The sequence below is a fragment of the Colletotrichum siamense genome (genome assembly GCF_013390195.1).
Source record: "Colletotrichum siamense strain Cg363 chromosome Unknown KSG_Cg363_contig05, whole genome shotgun sequence".
Classification (NCBI taxonomy): Eukaryota; Fungi; Ascomycota; class Sordariomycetes; order Glomerellales; family Glomerellaceae; genus Colletotrichum; species Colletotrichum siamense.
The window spans coordinates 5,413,026-5,431,988 of record NW_023501018.1 but is presented as its reverse complement, the minus strand read 5'-3'; the positions used below and the strand labels follow the sequence as shown (position 1 = coordinate 5,431,988).

The 18,963-nt window shown below is 49.5% G+C and overlaps 5 protein-coding genes across 5 annotated transcripts; 2 read left to right on the top strand and 3 right to left on the bottom strand.

The window, feature by feature from the left end:
- Positions 1-2,316: 2,316 nt before the first annotated feature.
- atnA-3 (Nonribosomal peptide synthase atnA) lies at positions 2,317-7,226 on the top strand (the record flags this gene model as incomplete). Its single annotated transcript, XM_036640875.1, has 2 exons — positions 2,317-4,660; positions 4,738-7,226. The coding sequence occupies 2 exons, from the start codon at positions 2,317-2,319 to the stop codon at positions 7,224-7,226; spliced, it is 4,833 nt and encodes a 1,610-aa protein (XP_036494088.1).
- A 1,735-nt stretch (positions 7,227-8,961) lies between these two features.
- Positions 8,962-9,864, bottom strand: CGCS363_v009025 (uncharacterized protein; the record flags this gene model as incomplete). The annotated part of the gene is made up of 2 exons (XM_036640874.1): positions 8,962-9,555; positions 9,613-9,864. 2 exons carry the CDS (start codon positions 9,862-9,864, stop codon positions 8,962-8,964), a joined length of 846 nt encoding a protein of 281 aa, XP_036494089.1.
- Positions 9,865-10,834: 970 nt separating this feature from the next.
- On the bottom strand, positions 10,835-12,637 carry CGCS363_v009024 (uncharacterized protein; the record flags this gene model as incomplete). The annotated part of the gene is made up of 1 exon (XM_036640873.1): positions 10,835-12,637. The coding sequence occupies one exon, from the start codon at positions 12,635-12,637 to the stop codon at positions 10,835-10,837; it is 1,803 nt and encodes a 600-aa protein (XP_036494090.1).
- Positions 12,638-13,935: 1,298 nt separating this feature from the next.
- Positions 13,936-15,006, bottom strand: CGCS363_v009023 (scyllo-inositol 2-dehydrogenase; the record flags this gene model as incomplete). The annotated part of the gene is made up of 1 exon (XM_036640872.1): positions 13,936-15,006. The coding sequence occupies one exon, from the start codon at positions 15,004-15,006 to the stop codon at positions 13,936-13,938; it is 1,071 nt and encodes a 356-aa protein (XP_036494061.1).
- A 1,335-nt stretch (positions 15,007-16,341) lies between these two features.
- Positions 16,342-17,310, top strand: CGCS363_v009022 (HD domain-containing protein; the record flags this gene model as incomplete). Its single annotated transcript, XM_036640871.1, has 3 exons — positions 16,342-16,429; positions 16,487-16,664; positions 16,734-17,310. The coding sequence occupies 3 exons, from the start codon at positions 16,342-16,344 to the stop codon at positions 17,308-17,310; spliced, it is 843 nt and encodes a 280-aa protein (XP_036494063.1).
- Between the last annotated feature and the right edge of the window lie 1,653 nt (positions 17,311-18,963).

The following is an 18,963-nucleotide window of genomic DNA, read 5'->3' as shown; positions in this document are numbered from 1 at the left end:
TTGTGGACGAATGGCTCCATGTTTACCTATACGGATGGCTTGCTTTGGTCTACTACTATTAAATGATTCCTCCTGTCCTCTCTTTATAACCTTACCTTCCTGCCCCTTAATTCCGTATACTTTCTCCTTGATCTACTTTCCTCCCTGACTGCGTTCCATCAGTCGGTCGGGCTTTCTGGCCTGGCTGATATCCCTGTTATGTGATTGGCTAGTTAATGTGGGGTTTGGGACCGCATCACGAAAACATCAACTACGCTATTCATCGATTTCTAGACTCACCTTGCTGATTATCGAACTGAGAACTAGATGGTTATAATTGCCTTCATTCAAGCTTTCATTGCATCCTACTTTTGTGTATTTTACTGCGGGAAATCTCAACGGCTTCTTCACTACTGGAAAACAACGGCTTCTACCCCCTGTCTGCACGGACCCACTTATTTTTTGGTGAGGATTTCAACGGCTTCTACTTGAAGCCATCGTGGACGTGATGTTAGAACTGGGTTCCTATAATTATACCGATTGTGGCTTTAATTGCATGCTACTTTTACCTATTTTACTACGGAAAATCTCAACGGCTTCCACCTTGCTGTGAACAACGGTTTCCGCCCTTGTCTCAACGGACCCACCTAATTCCATGGTGGGGCGTTCAATGGCTTCCGACGTCAGCCATCGTGGACGTGATGTTAGTTTAGTTTTAAAAAATACCTATATTTTAAGATAGAATATTTTTATAGTTAATAAAAAAACTTATTACTATTACTTATACTATAATATATAGTTAAGTATAAAATATTACTTAATATAAGAATTAATAAGATTTATATATAAAAGTTTTAAAACTAATTAATCTCTATAGTTTAAAATATAATAAGCTTTTTTAATACTTATTTAGTTCTCTATATTTTAATATTTTTATTAATATTAGATTTATTAATAAATACTAATTAGTTAGAGTAATATTATTATATATAGTATAAATATTTATATTATAATTTATTATTTTACTAAGTAATAATAGTTTTAAACTTTTTATTTATTTAGCTAGTTAAGTTTAACTATTAACTAATTATAAAATAACTAATTTAGATCTTAAAAGTTTTAAATAGGAAATCTTATATTTTTTAAGAAATAAATTATTATAATATTATAATAGTTTAAAAACCTTTATATAATATTATATTTCTATCTTTTATTAACTTTAGTAATATCTTTTATATCTCTATATTTTATTAGTAATATTATATTATAATCTATATTATTAAATTATTTATTTAATATAACTAATAATATTTATTAGTTTATAGGTTTTTTAGTTTTTAAATAATAATATTATTATAATTATTAATAGCTATAGATTTAATATTTTAAATACTATTATATTATTATTATTATTTAGTATTTTTCTTAATATATCTAATATAATAAATTATAAATATATACTAATTAATAATAAATTATAAATAATAAAGTATAATCTATATAATAGTAAACTTTTATTTAATATTATAAATAAGCTAAACTATTAAGAGAATTATTAATTTTATTAATTACTAAAATATTTACTTTAAAGAACTATATTAAATTTCTTAATATATTTATATATTACTTAAAGCTATATAAACTATATACTAAGTAAATATATAAAGTTATATAATAAGGTGTTTTTTTAATAAATATTATTTTAATTTTTTATAATAAAAATAAACTTTTTATTAGTTAAATAGTATAAAAATAAAATAACTAATTAAGTTAGTAATATTTTAATAAATAGATTAATTACTATAGAAGTATAAAATATATACTTTATATCTCTATTATATAGTTATATATTTAAATACTACTAAGATTATAGTAATTAATAGTAATTAAAGTATTAATAATAACTTTAATACGTTTTATATATAATATAGAGAAATATATATTATAGCGTAAAATTAGCTTTTTTTTATGTTTTTATATAAGCGGGGAAAAAAAAGGGGGGCGGACGCTGTTAACGCAATAGAGTGTAGTCAGTTATACTAGAAAAGGGAAAAAGTCGCCGTTAGAGTTTGCGATTCGTATGCAATGTCTGATACCCCTGAGCACGATTGAATCGCTGTTTTCTTTCCGAGTTGTCTTAACTAGGCAGCGTTCAGTTGTACCGCCGAGATGCTCGTACGGACGATCTTATAATTCATCATCTTTAAATGTTGCCATAGTCTCCTCTCGTGGTCTGACAATTGGGCATAGTACCACCCTACCGACGCCAAACGGCCGCTTGCTTTCTTTGCACAGACAGTCCAGACATAGACGGAGAAATACAAAGCCATAGAAAGCATGTCTCTTCCGCAGCTCGACCCGGACGTCTTGGACGAACTGGCGGAGGCACGCTTGTTCCATACCGAGGCTATCGAGGACGTCTGCGAGTGCACGGCGCTTCAGATGGGTACTATGACCGAGTCCATGATGCATCCTAATCGGTATAAGCACACCGCAGTCTTCTCTATCTCTCCTTCTGCCGACCGGAAGCGCTTGGCGTTCGCATTGGCAAAGCTGGTATCTCTGACCCCGATTTTGCGTTCCCGCATTGTCGACAGCAGCCGTCGTGGCCTTGTCCGCGTCGTCCTGCGAGAAGAGCACCAGATAAAATATTTCTCGCAGCCGCTTGATGAGTTCCTTGAGGATGAAAAGAACCATACGATGGGACTCGGGACACCTCTGCTGCGCAGTGCCTTTGTGGATGGCAAACTCGTTCTCACAACGCACCATGCCATAAGAGACGAGACATCTACAGCGCTTATGCTCGCTGACATTGTCCGCATATACAACTATCAAGAGCCCGCGCAGCATATTCCGTTCAACAACTTCGTCGCCTTTTGCCACAGCATCGCGGACCACGAGGCGCGAGCCTTCTGGGCTGACCGACTCAGGGGTGAGAGCGCCATCTTCCCTACGCCGACAGCAAGTGCGGCTCCAGTTACGGAGCCCTTCCAGAGACAGCGGGATGATTTATTCGTTCCTGGGAACATATCACGCGCCCAACTTCCCGCATATATTGAGGTCGCCTGGGCGTTGACGGCAACCGCCTATACCAATGCTCGCGCCGTCTCGTTCGGATTGGTCTTCTCGGGCCGGACGCCGGCCTTCGCGTCTACGATCGGCCCCACCGCTGCCGTTGTGCCTGTCCGCGTCGAGGTAGATCCTTCAACGACCATCCACGCGTTACTCAAGCAAAGAATGGCCGCAAGGCGTTGTCTTCTGAATCATCCGGCGCTCCAGTATGGACTGGCAAACATCCGCCGTGTCAGTCGTGACGCCGGGGTTGCCGCCGGTTTTCAGACCCAGCTGAACATCATCCCGCAAGCCCGAGTTACATCTGACACGGGTGCGAGCGGGCTGCTGCGGATGGAAGAGGCCTATGAGGTCGACGCGCAGTTCATCTTGTCTCTAAACTGCTTCCTTCATGATGCTAAAGTTGCCATCGAGGCCGACTTCAACCCGGTTGCGTTACAGACTGCTCAGATGCAAAGGATCCTCAGGCAATTTACGTACACGTTGTCCTGGCTGCTAAGTAACCCAATGGAGACCATGGTTGAGAGTCTTTTGCCGCTGAATCCGCATGATTTGTCGGAAATTATGGTCTGGAATCAAGACGTACCTGAGGCCGTGAACGAGTGTATACATAAGCTTTTCGAGACTCGAGCTCGGCAACAGCCATCTGCACCGGCTGTGATAGCCCCTGACGGAACCGCCACATACGGTGAGCTAGACGACATGTCGACAAGATTGGCCCTTCATCTCCGTGTTCACGGCGTCGGACCAGAAATAAAGGTTCCTCTGCTTTTTGGAAAGACAATTTGGGCCGTCGTTTCGTTCCTAGCCGTGATGAAAGCCGGGGGCGCTTGCGTTCCGTTGGACCCGTCTCACCCAAGCCAGCGTATTATGGACATCATCAACAGATGCCGAAGCTGCCTGGTGTTGACGTCTAGCAGCACGGCGTGGGCAATCAACGACATGCCTCAACCACTTAAACATTTCACCGTCAGCTCGGAATTGATCGCGGCTCTTCCAAGCAATGGGACGTCTCTCCCAAAGGAGAAAGAAGCTTCACTGTCGAATGCAGTTTATGTCCTCTTCACGAGCGGGAGTACCGGGGTTCCGAAGGGCGTCGTCCTGGAGCACCGCAATCTGGCTTCCACTCTCACACACTACGGCCGGCGCGTGGGATGGGAAGTCTGTGGAGGCCCTCGGATGCTCCAGTTCTCGTCTTTCGTTTGGGATACGCATACTCTCGAGGTCTTGGGGACGCTACTCTGGGGAGGATGTGTCTGTATGCCCTCCGAGGCTGAGCGGGCCGATCTCGGGTCCTTCATCCATGAGAAGGCAGTTGAATGGGTCATTCTCACGCCGACCGTCCTCAGAACTCTAGACGCACACTCGCCTCAGATGGCGACGGTAAAGACAATCGTGTCCTGTGGTGAGCGCGTCGACTTGACCACCGTGAACGATTGGGCTCCTTCGTGCCGTTTCGTTAACGAATACGGCCCTTCCGAGGTATCCGGACGCTGTATGCTGCAGGAGCTGACAGCATTTTCGCCCTTCCCTCAAAGTATTGGGAAGCCTGTAGACTGTGCGGCGTGGATCGTATCATTGGAAACCCCGACGAAATTGGCTCCCATTGGTACGTCAAAGGAGACGAATTTTGTCGACTACGTCAGTAGTGAATCAATCAAACCTTGAACGCTGACCGTCATCAAGGAACAATAGGCGAGATACTCGTAGAAGGGCCCGGCGTAGCTCGGGGATACCTCGACGACGAGGCGCTTACAGGAGCCTCCTTTGTCCCTCGGCCATCGTGGCTTCCCCCAAGTCGAGAATCTCGGTATTACCGCACCGGAGATACAGCGAAGTACAACGCAGATGGAAGTATGACCTTCACCGGTAGGCGAGATGGACAAGTGAAGATCCGAGGCCAGCGATTCGAGCTCGGCGAGGTGGAACGAGCTCTCGTTCGTGTCTCTGGCGTCCGTGAAGCCGTCGTCTGCATTCAGCCGCGGCATGACGACGGTAACATGCTCACCGCCGTAGTATCTTTAGCCGATGCACAGCTTCAGGATACAGCAAAACATCTTCAGGGTTCGGCCAAACAAGCGATAAGACAGGTGTCTCTGCCAACAGGCTACAACTTATCCAAGCGCCTCAGAAGCATTAGGGACCATGTATCAGAGTTATTGCCCTCCTATATGGTCCCCACGGCCTGGTTGGTGGTACAAGATACAATGCCCGTGGTTACTTCAGGTAAACTGGATCGTCCCTCGGTTATCGCTTGGGTACAGTCGCAAGACATGGACGCGGCACGAGGTGCCCTCCAACCCTCCGCTGCGAGCGCGTTAAGTGCGCCAATATCTAACGACGAGAAAACGATGCGGTCGGTGTGGGCTTCGGTACTGAATGTTCACGAGCAGAAAATCGGACGCGAGAGCAACTTCATGTTGCTTGGGGGAGACAGCATCGCCGCCATGCGAGCGGCAGGCATGTGTCGTAGGCGTGGCTTGGTCGTGCCTTTGCAGGCTCTGATGCAGAGCTTAAGTCTCGCTGAGGTGGTGTCTCAATGCGAAGAGGTCACAACGTCTTCATCCACCCTGCCTCCTACACAGCCTTACGAGATTCCAGTGGTTTCAGACTTCCCAGTTGAGGGATTTGCTGCGATTGACATTGAAGCTGTTGCCGAAGCAACAGACGCGCAGGCATCCATGGTCGCGCTGGGTGAGCTAGATCGACACGCCTTGGTCTTGAAGACTGGCCTCATCTTTGAGCCGCCTGCAGACGTGGCTCGGATCAAATTTGCTTGCGCCCAGGTTTTACAAACCCACGAGATTCTACGAACGGTATTCACTCAAAAGGGTCCGAGACTGTACCAAATTGTCTTGAGGCGCCCAGTAGACTCTCAAATACTGCCAGACGAAGGGCCTCACTCTCAACGCAATGATATCCTACCACAATTCTACGTGGCCTCCGATGGACAACACTGCCATCGACTTCGCCTCGAGATCCACCACGCGTTATACGACGCCGTCTCCCTTGGAATGATGTGGAACGATATCGCCGCTGCGTACGCCGGGCGAAAGCTCTCTCGCGAGACGTCATTTCTAGATTGGGCACGCCGGCTCACCCAGCTGGATCACTTGGAAGCGAAAAGCTTCTGGCGGGCGACTCTGAAAGGATCTCAGCTAACCTACCTCGTGCCACCGCGGCAGACGCCTGGGACCCTGAAGCAAGTTGAGCTCCGTGTCCCGCTCCCAAGTCTTACAGTTCCCGGCCTGACGACAGCAAACCTCTTCAAAGCCGCCTGGGCCCTGGTCATGGGCCGCGAGGCAGGCACGCAAGACGTCGTCTTCGCCGAAGTCCTTGCCAACCGTTACAACCCATCTTTATCGGCCGGTGTAAACCAGGAAACCGTTCGCGGCCCGTGCATGAACACCAACCCCGTAAGAGCTCACTTTGAGCCAAACATGACATTTGTCGCGCTGGCTACGCAGTTACAAGAACAGTCCCTGGCCGCCGCCTCGTTCGCCTATCTCGGTTACCGGACAATCCAGAAGGACTGTACAGACTGGCCGTTGAACAGCCTGTTTGGATCAGTTGTGAATTTCCAAAGTCCTGCGGTCTTGAGAGATGAGGAGCTTGACCTAGGAGACTCAATCACAGCTCGCATGATGCCTCCTGCTGCTAGTCCTCCGTCACGATCTTCCGCCCTGTGGACGATTGTGCGTCCAACTGACGAAGAGCTTGTTGTAGGCTTCAACTTTTCAAGCGCGGCTTTCGATGAGGAGAAAGTGAAGGGCTTTGCTGGACAGGTTGAGGACTTGCTGAAAAGCAAACCCAGTGACATCAGTCCGTGGATATCCAAGGCATCTCATGCATTCAGGGGTCAGGCTTCTAAAAGTCTATCGCTGGCAGCTTCCTCTGATGAACAAGCTTATGTGAGTCAGGAATTCACAGACGAGACTCCCGAGGAGGTACGTCTTGTGGTGCTGGAAGTGTGGAAAGCCATTGGTTTGCAAATCAAGGATGATCATGCGCCCATTTTTGAATGTGGGGGAGATACCGTTACTGCTCTGTTGTTGTCCAGACAATACCGCAGACAGGGCTATGACCTCACCATTGGAGCCGTGTTAGCAAACTCGTCACGACAAGCACAGGCAAATTTGCTTTTTCGCTCCGGAATGTCACAGTTGTCCGGCTAAGAAGATGCCACCCTTAGAGTCTGTATGCTATGCGATCTTCGATCTTGTTAGCCTAAACCACTATACCTCCAAGCTTCCCTGTGAAGTCTCTTAAGCCCGCAGAATGAACAATATTCACGGCTCAGTCTTCCTTTCATAGAACATGTTTGGTGATCGTGTGGTATTTTCTACATGCTACGCTACGAAGATGTTACAAAGTACAAGGGTATCCCTGCAGAATTTTGGCATCCGTCGCTCACAGAGTACAGTCGAATCCTGAAGGTGTGACAGACTCAGAGCCTTTTTGACTAGCACAGCAGCTCGCGAATGCATCGAAACTCGCAGCATTGCAGAGGTTGCCTGACAACTTGTCCCCCGTACCTTTACAGCATCTTTTGCCAGCCTCGATGTCATTTTCCCTGCCATTCTGCGTAGTCGCGAGACAGGTGCAGAGGCCAGCAACAATACTTGCACCTTGCAAGAGCGGGAGGCCGACAGATGCATGAAACTTCATTTTGAGCAGTATGGTGATATATGCCCGCTTGCTGTGTTGATTCCGTCTTAGTCGAGGAACATTTTGATCGGCGTAGCTGAAACATACCTTAGTAGGATGTCAAACGCCTTGATGGGATGAAGAGCAAACGTCGAAGTAATTACACGATTGATGGCTGAGCTTTTGGCAGGAATATCTCGATGATGAAGATGCTGCAGTCACCATTAATTGCGGCATAGGCTTCCTCTTATAAAAGAATCTTCTTGCTGTCACTGGAATACAAGAGTGCTTGACTCGGTTGCAGTAACAAGGCCGGTGGGAGTTGCGTTAAGAGCCCCATTCTATCCAAGTGAAGCCGAATGCACTTACCTGACAAGGCGCTTTACGGCCGGCCTCATCCGAGGCATTGTTGTCACGTTGGGCGTACCTTGTTGGTACTGCTTGGGAAAGTCCGAGTTAACAGTAAGGCTGATGGATTCGGAATGCGGAAGTCATGTTAGAGCATTGAAAGCTTAATCTAGGTTCATCTAAATTTAGGCTACAACCTCGGGGTCGATACATGTGTCAGACTAAGGTGAGACGAACCCCCGGGTTTACCTCTTAAGTGGCCGGCCTCGCCGCATTTTGATACAAGTGGGACTGCGCCAATTCTGCGAATCAGCTGACAATCCAAGGGACAGTTTGTTTTCCCTGAATGACTTTATTCGGTCGGCCTAAGTAGGAGCAACCTCGTGATCGTTTGTATTCTGTCAAGCATCAGGCTTCCGGGTAAGATGGCGCACAGTAGCACATCTTCCACAGTGAGCATTGTGAACCAAATCTTCTAATTCCGAGGCCCTGGGAATATCCATATCGCTGATTTTAGCAACCCGCCTAAAGACACATTTCAAATTATTACGAAATTACATGTGTTTGCAGGTTTAAATTGGTGTCCGAATCTTGCCTCTTCCGGGTTGTCACACTTCATGCCCAGTCTCAAGTACGTCTTCATACTTAAGTAGTTCTTTTCATCCTCAGATGTCGAAAAGACGCTGTTCAAACCGCAAGACACAGTTTTGCAGTCAGTCAACGACTCAACGTCCCTTCTCGCGTGAGTTCTTTCAGTTGCTGTGGTCCATAAGTTGGTCTTATCAAATCATCAGCAAACCTCACCTTAATCATCCCAATAAGACGATATACTTAATTCATTCTATCAAAAGCGTACACAGAAGGATACATGCTGTAAGCTTCCTTCTTCCGCGACCCCGACGTAATCTTTCAACCTCAGATCCCCAAAGGCTGATGGTAGTCGTTGTACCTCGGTACGTCAATGCCTTTGATAGCGGAGAGCTTTGCGATGCTCTTCGCAAAGTAATGTTCTCCCAGGCCCCAGCTGTCGATGCGCCTCCGAGTTTCGCTCAGATCATTGAGCGCATTCCCGGCCCAGTCAACTGTATCCATGCGACGAGTCCTCCGCCGTGTCATCAAAAGTTGCTGATCTCCTCTCCTCGCCCTGTCATTCATCAAAAACTGAGACTTGTTCCGAATTCCCTTGGGTTTCAACGCCTCTCGCAGCTCATCCTGAGAGGTCCCCATGTCGTCTGTCGTTGGGCTTAAAATGAATGCCACATCGTTGCAATCGTTGTCAGTGCAGTCTTCCAGGCGAGACTCGATGATTTCCAATAACGCGTTGTCCATGGCTTGGAACGGCTCATCAGTGTCTCCGTAGCCGCACGTCTTTGCGCCATAATCCACGTCGCCGTAGGAATGTTCTCCAATGTCGAGAATTAGGTTGAAAGCTAAGGGAAGCGACTCGTCCTTTAAATTCTGTGCCATAGGCAGAAAGCGGGAAAACCCGGCAGAGAACTCGTCGGCTGTCTATTTTCGGGAGTTAGGCTTGGTCGTGATGAAGACAAAGAACAGAGCAAGACCCACCCAAGAGCCATTCGGCTTGTACTTCTTCAGGAACTGCGCATAAGTCTTATCGATTGACTTGATAGCTTCATCATAAGTTCTATTTGGTGACTTTGCTTTCGCCTTCTGAGCAGCAGGCTTTTTGGCCGCAGAAGCCTTTGCGGTAGTTTTAGGTTTGGTGGATGCAGACTTCGCGACCTTTCTCGGGGGTGTCTGCGACTCATCGGACGATGAGTCCGAGTGGGATCGTTTCAAATAGTTGCGTATATCCATCGCGGGCACCAAGATGTCCTGCAGAGGTGATACAACAATTCAGGGTGCAGACTGGCTTGTTCTTGTATATCAGATAAAGCGGACAGAGGGCACTAGTTGTAGCTTCTGGCGGTGGGTATTTGAAGGGAGGGACGTGTCGCGCCTTTCGCGTCGCGTCCCATTTGGCAGGGATCATGGATGATCACCACGATACGGCCCTCCCTCCGCGCCTCAGGGTCTAGCCATTTCTTTTGCTTTTGGAAAGCATGCCGAGGTTTATTTATTGGTTTCGTTTCATCTCTGAATGAGTCTGGCCCGTAATGAGCGACGGGTGATCTGTGACACCCCTAATAAAGGGCCCTCAGATTGCGTTGTATTGGACCTCAATACGTTGACCGGTATGCAACGGTGATATTTCCCGTAGTGAGAAGAAAAGCACTTTCAGACCATTATTTCTCAAATCGCAGATATCAAACCAAGATTCTAGACCTCAAGATTAGACATGTTCGCCTCAAAGCCATATCCTCGAGGAAACAAGCGTCCCACCAAAATTTAATTGTGTGTTGCCCCGCTAATCAACCACTTACTACTTTCTTCTTCACGCAGACGACGTGGTTGATGGCGCACGACGCATAAAACGTGGCCAGACGTCTTTCTACTGCTGATCACAATTTATTTCTTCTGAGCGCTAACAACAGCGTTGAAGCTCAGGCGCAGCATGATTATCAACACTCTGGAAATAGAAGCATGCACTAAATTAAAGTCCTGAGACTATAAACAAGAGCGACCTACAGCTCCAGAAACACATTCTTCCATGATCACCCAGGCTGGCTACACTATTAGTGTTGATCTAAAGCGACCTTGAGAATTACTCCAACACGCACCAGATCGTATTGCTCTCCCAATTTGCTAACTATTCACATCGTCACCAGCCTAGTGTTGCTGTGACGACTTTAATATATACAACATCCATGGCATAACCTGCCTCATATTATACACTATACTGACGGGAGCTTATCCGGCAGCGAACCTTTTGGCTGTCGACCAATGTCCAGTTGCCCTTGACACTAGAGCGCTGATAAGCCAGCTCTTGCAAGGAGCCTTTGTCGAATTTGAGGACAAACGTTCCATCTCTTCCTCTGACAGGCTCAATAGAGGAAGCTTCTATTGTTTCCGGTTGGGCAACGACTCTGTTCGAGCCTTCGGTCAAGTCAAAAGGAGCTCCAGTCTTCGAAATAACACGTACTTCGAATTGTGAATCGAAGTTTCTGCCCCGGGGACACCCTATTTCAAGTTGAATCGGGTACGTGTTCATAGGGAGTGGCTGATCCAATGACGTCAGGTTCATTGTTATCGCATTATCGGAACCAAAGTAGATCGAAGAGTCGTCGAGGCTCATTCGGGTGGTGTATATTGATCGATCGCGCGTTGTATCATTGCGCGCATGATGCACGTAGAATAGCTCGGCTCCCTCAGGGGTTGTTTGAGTGACCTCCTGAGCACCAACTCTGCTCCTTGTGTTCTTGGGGGGCGATGCCACAATGCTTCCGTGGCCAGTAGAGTATATGGGGATCTCAGCATCCGGAGCCTGTGATAGAACGGGGTTCTTGGCAGATTTTCGGAAGGGGCCCAATGGAGTCTCGGCCGTTGCGAATCCGACGCCATAGTTTGAGGCTTCGTAGTTGTTTGCGCTGTATGTGAGAAGGTAGGTTGGTTTGCCATCTTTTCCCGTGCGCCTGATAACTGTACTGCCCTCTGACCACCTTCGGTCCTTCTTCGTGCCGTTGTTCTTCTCGTAATCGTCGACATGAAAGTTCTCCCATTGTTGAGGGTCGGCTCCATACGAAATGACCGTTTTCCATCCATCTTTGCGCGGGGGGTTCCCAATCTCGCCAGTCCCATTATATGAAGTGATATTGCTCGGCAAGTCCGGCGCATTGCGGGCGTGGACATCAACCTCTGACGACGCAATATCTGGCATGGTTCGCGCAAATGGATCGTCCCACCAGGCTCGGTCCATCTCGACGACGATGATATTCGACTCCTCGATGTACTTGCCGAGAGTTTCATCCCAATTCCAATTACGGTACGCGTTTCGAGAGGTGTACAGGTAAATACGGCCGTCCTTGTCAAAAAAGATGTTTGGGTCAATCGTAGGTATGTAAGTACCCTTTAGAGCTTGCTTGCCCTCCTCTTGGGTCTTTGGTGGCAGCATTTGTTTGTCGTCCATGATGAGATTGACGTCATGGTAATCGGGGTCGAATGGATAGTAACCAATGGGCTCCGACTGAATCTCTTTGAATGGACCTGTAGGAGATCGCGAAACGGCCACTCCCAATTTCGATGGTTCCTCAAATTTTGAGTAGCGGAAGTGGTCTTTCGCCATATCTTCGCGCAGACGCCCTGCGAAGAAAAAGAAGTACCATCCCGTCTTTGCGTTGTAGTATGTTTCAGGAGCCCATTGCCAATCGCGGGCCCAGCAAGCCTGACCACCATCGATCTGTTTCATCTGATCATCGTAACATGCCTTTAAGACGCCGCCTGGGTGTTTGCGCCAGGTCGAAAGGTCAGGGCTAACGTAAATTGCGAAGTGGTAACCATCGTCAGCACCCTCGGTTGAGTAGGCGTAATACTGCCCGCTCTCCCAATCATAGAGAACGTAGGGGTCTGCCGCGGCATGGCGGGCTGAGTTGTAGAACTCAGGATTTTGACCTTTGCCATTGTTTGAATCAGAATCTGCCCAAACCGACAACCCGAGAAACAATGCCCATGAAAGGGCAGAGAAGAGCCACATCGTGAGCGACGAAGGCGGGACAAAACAGACACCCGGAGCAAGCGCTTCAGAGAATTGGACCAACAGTACAGGAGGATGTCGACATGACTGTCCGTCTTATACCACGTTCCATCAGCACTCTCTTCCCCTCTTTCCTAATGCGAGGTATTCCTGGGGGCCCGAGCAGCGTGATCCTTCATCTCATCATCCTATTGAACCCCTGGTCTGTTGTGCAAACAAGGTCCGGGCCTACAAGAGACCCACAATTTCCCCTCACAGATCCGACCTCTTGAACCGGTCAACCTGGCAAAGTGCGTCATTAACGACTCCGAGTATTGAGACTTTTGATTGCAGTTCATTTCTGGGGGTGTAATGCAGTGGGGCTTGTACTGAAGACTTTGTTAACGTTTGGTTTGCGGAGCTCGCTACCTGCAGCTGTTAGCCGGGATTTAGTTGGATGCCGAAGCTTGATTTGTGCGCATGAAAAGCAAAGTCAGATCTGGTCCGAACTTCGCGAAGCTGGCAGGTAACATAGTCAAGGGTCCTAACTTACCTAGGATGTAAAAGCTTAGTAGCCGTCCCCGCGAGTACAGCTAATCTACAGCTAAGCCCAAGTGTGATTAAGAGCCATTAGGGCGAACGCAAGACCAAACTGTTGAAGAGTCTAGAGAGCAGGGTCTTTGGCAAAGGTAGAACGATCCCGGTATTCGCCTTGAAGTCTCTCGAGATGTTTTGCTCGCAGTCTTCGATTCAAAGGGGGAGGCCTTCTTGGTCTGTTCACTCAAAAGGTATTTCTAGCTCAAATTTCAACTTCGTATACAACTTAGTGTTGGCGGCTCATGCAAAGCACCAGTCCTCAATCGCACCAAGTTGCGGGTTTCTTGAAACATGACAAAGTTCCATGGTATCAGAATTGACGTAGAAACCATGAATCAGTAGCCTTGGCAGCGTTGAAATATATCTCCGGAGCAACAGACAGGTCGAGTTGATTGCACGATAGGTGTCAAAGTGTGCCATGAACATGGTGAGTCAAGTTGGTGGATTGGGTTGCAAAAGATTGAACCACTTTTTTTCGTAAGCTTAAGCTACATGGTCTTGTATAATGGGCTGGCATTTGAGCTGGCATCTGGGCTCAGGCTGCTCGGGAAGTGTTCGGCGTCAGTCACGGCGAACCCCAATCATGGGTAGCCTAAATACATCATAATCATTCGTGGTTACTTTCACGGTAGCAGAAGTATGTGACACAAGAGGTCAATGATATTTCTCCACCACACCACATATTGCCCCTCGCAGACGGTCCCAAGAACGACTCTATCCTTTTACAGCTCGTAGCTTGGAATTTCCACCGTACTATTCGACTTCAATGCGTCCTTGATCGCTTGGCAAACAATCAAAGCAGCCAGACCAGCTTGCGGGGAGCAACTGGGGGGCTCTTCACCGCGAATGACCCGACAAAAGTGGGCCAACTGCAGCTCAAATGGAACACCGTCAATAACAGGAACATCCTGCTTCTTGAGCTTGGAGTGCCATGACTTTTGGGTGCCTTCGTACGACCACAAAGACATGTTCGGCACGCTTAGAGAGCTCTGGGATCCGAAAACGTGGTAGAAGTTTTGGCCCGTCTTCGGAATCAGTGGGTTTTCGCCAGTCCCGGCTTCGAAGTTGTACGGTGACGGAACGTTGTCAGAGATGAGAAAAGTACCCACGACTCCGGACTTGAATCTCAAAGTGAGGGCACCTCCTTCCTCGGCTTCGTAGCCTCTCTCAGAGACAGCCATTTCTCCGTGAACTCGTATGATGGGTCCGAGGAGGTGATGGAGAAGATCGACTTCGTGAATCATGTTGATGAGAATGACGCCACCATCTTTGCCCTGCCTCCATGCAGTGGGACCTTCAAAGTAATCCCGCGGCTTGAATAGCGTCCAGAGTCCACTGATAGCAATGATCTTGCCCAGGGAGCCCGAATCAAGCGTCTTCTTAGCAGCAATGATGTATGGGTTGAATCGTCGATGGTGTCCGACAAGAGCCTTGACGCCTGTTGTGCGCAGATGTTCCAAAAGCTCAGTGCCACTTTGAATATCAGAGCTGATGGGCTTCTCGATGAGAGGATGCACTCCTTTGGAAGAAAGCTGCCTGGCGACAAGGGCATGAGTATGATTTGGGGTGCAAATAATAGCAGCCTGGGGAATATGAGAGCAGCTCAGGAGGTCATCGACGGTGGCATAATGAGGCACATTGAGCTCAGCGGCCAACTGTTTGCCGGCGGGCGCTGGGTCGACGACAGCGATCAGTTCGGCGTCGGGACTCTGTATGACTGTTTGGGCATGACGCGGCCCGATCAGTCCCACGCCGATGACGGCGAAAGGGATCTTGGGTGCTTGAGTGCTCATGACGAGATGAAGCTTTGGCGACGCGATGTTTGATTACCAGCGAGAAGAGGACGCCAAGACTTTTGCTGGTTGAAGGGTGGATGTTTGAGCTGGTGAAAACCAAAGCGAAGTTTGGTCAAAACAACGGTGTATTGAGTCGTGGGGCATTTCGGGAAGTGGTTGAGAATCCGGGGCCCCGCAAATCAAGACGCTTGACGCGGGGCATGATCCGGCAGTGTGTTTACCCGGGTGCGGTTGAGACCAAGGCCGCGCCGGGGAAGTTGGTGATGTTCCCGTCGGTGCTCCGAGCCGGAGGCTTCCATTTCAAGGGTGCATCGGCAGATGCGTGATAAGCGAGGACCCGGTGGAATCAGATTAGCCGCGACATGGCTGCTTGCTCCGGCTCTTGTCGTTAAGCCCCGGGAAGATTTGTCAAAATGAGGACAGAATGCCTTCGTCCTTGAGGTGCGACCATGAGGAAACCGAGCAAGACTTGATGGAATTACACTTCAAGGTGTTCAAGGGGCATCTTGCATGTCTTGGTTGCAGCCAATGAGGGCTCGTTCTCAGTGCTGTATGTAAGTGCAAGTTGGAGGTGTTCTCCCTCAATGGTGCAGACTGATTTCTTTCCAGCTGCACAACTCTTCTGCATAAGGTAGTATACGAATACCTATTGAGGACGAAGTTTAGTCATCGCAGCTTGACGTTGCTCCTATTGCCATCATGATCATCATCATCGCCATTATGTTTGCTATTGTCACGTTCACCGTCACATCGAAACAAACAAACAGATGATGCTTGCTTGCTTGCGCTCGCCATCATGCATTGCCAGTGGAGTTGCTAGAACCAGTTGGCCATCGCAAATGTGGCCGCCGTGATTGGCCAGTTGGGGCGAGATGGGCTGCATTCTTCGGTCGGGCCCGCGCGCAGTGGAGGACCGGTGCGGCTGTGATTGGCGGTGGACGGCACTGGTGGGTGCCCGTGGTAGCGCATTCCACTCACTGCAGTCACAACCTGACCTGCTGGAAGGAAGGCGGCGGTGACATCAAGCTGGGATGCTCCCTCCTTTGATCGACAACAAACCAAGCGCAAACACCAACGACCCTTTCCCTTCCCGCCTGTGTTTTTCTGTCGCAACTTCGCTTTTCGCCTACTTGACCTCACCTCCACCTCGTCTCCTCCTCTTCCGCCGGTCTGATCGTACAATCTTGCCCGTCGACACGCCCGCAACCACCACTTGCAACAGTCTTCGCGCCACCAACTAGCCCCGCGTCGATTCACCCCGCCTTGCGACGACAAGAAAACCCTTCTCTCAACACCTGCCCCTCCGTTTGCGCATTCCACCGGTCGTACACCATGTCCCCGACGAACACCAACGGCGAGGCCAATGGCGCCAACAGTGCCAACAGCACCTCGACCGCCAACGGCGCCGTAGACATCAAGAGTGAATCAGCAACCACAACCCCTCCTTGCCTTGTGGGCCTCTACTAACCTCCACTAGATCTTGGCCATGTCGAAACACCAAAGGTTGAGGGAACCTGGACGGTCGAAAAGGCTCTGAAGGCCTCGCCCGGTACCTCGGCACCTACGAACTCGGGCTCGCCGCTGGCATACTTCCACATGCTCGAGCGTCTCAAGACCACGAAGCGAGAGGGTTGGCGTCGATTCGGCATCGCGAGGTTCGCACCATCCCTCTGTGTCTCTGTATCTCTGTATCGTTTATTCCAAGCTGACCATCGTTTGTGCAGGGGAGAGTCCATCGCCGATCACATGTACCGCATGTCCCTCCTTTCCATGTGCTGCCCGCCGGCGCTTGCCCCCCGCATCGATCTCGCGCGCTGCATGAAAATGTGCCTCATCCACGACATGGCAGAGTCCCTGGTCGGTGACATCACACCCGTCGACGGCGTCCCCAAGCCCGAGAAGAACAGACGCGAGGCCGAGACGATGGACTACATCACCAAGAACCTGCTGGGCAACTTCAACGGTGGCTTGACTGGTATCGAGATCCGTGAGATCTGGCAGGAGTACGAGGACTCCAAGACGCTCAACAGCCACTTCGTGCACGACCTCGACAAGATGGAACTGCTCCTCCAAATGATGGAATACGAGAAGCGCGGCCAGGGCAAGCTCGACCTTGGAGAATTCGCCTACGTCGCCACCAAGTTCTCCCTGCCGGAGACCAAGGAGTGGGCGGATGAGCTGCTCAAGGAGCGGGAGCAGTTCTGGGGCGCCAAGGACCATGTCCACGGCGAGTCTGGCGTTGACGGGGGAGTCAAGGTCGATACGCGACAGCAGCAGGACGATTACTACAAGCGTGAATAAGCCGGCACTTGAGGCTTGCGGGTTGTGGCTTATGACAGCAGTGGGGGCAGCATGGAATTTAAATGACGGATGGATGGGATAGAATGATTCCCCCTTGGCGCTATTTTTTGGGCTGGACAGGAGAGGGTGGTTAACGGGTGACACGACTGCGATCACGTTGGGGGGATGGATGTCGTGCAACGTGAGTGGTATCCGTAGTCGTGGTCGCTTTCGCTCACGCATCATGATGATCATACTTGCATTGCATGGTTCGCGTCGGGATCGGGGACGGGAACAGGCGCTTTGAGGGGATATCCATAGACGAAGGCAGAAATCATCAATGGCCATGAGAGCAGCTCAACATCAAAAGCTGGAGCACTATCCGTAAGTATGCATGACAACAGGGAGCAGCTGGCAAGCTGGCCCTCCAGGTCTGGCCAAACTGGCGAGATTGGGGAGGCGGTGTGGTTGTTTGTGCCCCTCTATTTACACGCTACGGAGGGCCATTGCGCATGGGCCCCGGGCGAGTACCCCAGCAACCGAGACACGCCTTGCCTGATGTGGACGGGCGTTTCCACTGCCCCCTCCGCTCGGGGCACTGAATTTAGGAGGCGCCGGAAGACCCTGAACGGCCGGGCCTGCGATGGGATAGAAGAGAATAAAAATAAAAATAAAAATTGTTGACATTGACTGACGGACTGCCGGTGCGATGCTGACAGTGTCAAGGTGATGCCACGGCCCACGGGTGGTGCGGAAAGGCAAATACAGTGGGTTCATTCTACTTTACGGGGGTTTGCGAATGACACGACGGGGGGACGCGACTTTCCCTGAGGTTTCCTTTTCTTCCCCTGGCGCGTGCAGCTGGGTCTTCTTGAAGGAGAATCTCGACATGCGTCTTTTCAACCTTGCCGGCCACCGACCTCCGACCTCCCATTTTTAGAGTTGCGCGGAAATCCGACGAACTCTGTTCTGTCCTTGAACTTCCTCCCCTCTTCACTTCCCACCGGCGCAATTTGTTCTTTCTTTTCACTCACCAAATCTGTCTTTAGCAGCATCACCTTTTCCCCCCCTTGCGTTCCTGTTCCTGGCGCATAACGGACTCGACGTCACCCCAAAACGCCACGGCCACGCTGCTGCTCCGGAAAGAGAGAAAAAAAAAACGCTCCTCTTCCTCTTCCCGCGTGTTGATCACTTTGCGCATCATCGGCCGTTTGGCCAACCAGATTGCGACAGCGACACCGCTAACACCAACGGGGCCTCCCGGCACTGGGAAGCTTGGAAAAGTTGGAGCACAGGCAGCAGGACACACCACCACAACCAGGTCGAAGCTTGTTGGTTGCCGATAGCTGCTCCCTGCTACCTATCTGTCATAGCATACCTTACCCCAAATCCTACCTCGCGCAGTAATCATAATCGCCTATCCGTACGCCGCAGTTCTCCAACCCGCCTGTCAGCTACCCGACGGTAAATCCTGTCGTCACGCGCCTCGTCAACACCTCACGGAAATCCGTTCACCTCCGTCGCCTGTCACCCTCACCCTCTAGTCTGACAGCGCCTGTCCACGCCCATCACCGACTGCACGGCCTGTCGCACGACCAACGGCGAAGAACGTCCACCGCGAACAGTCACCCGGCACATCCACCTTGATCGATCATGACCTTCTCCCTCTGAGCT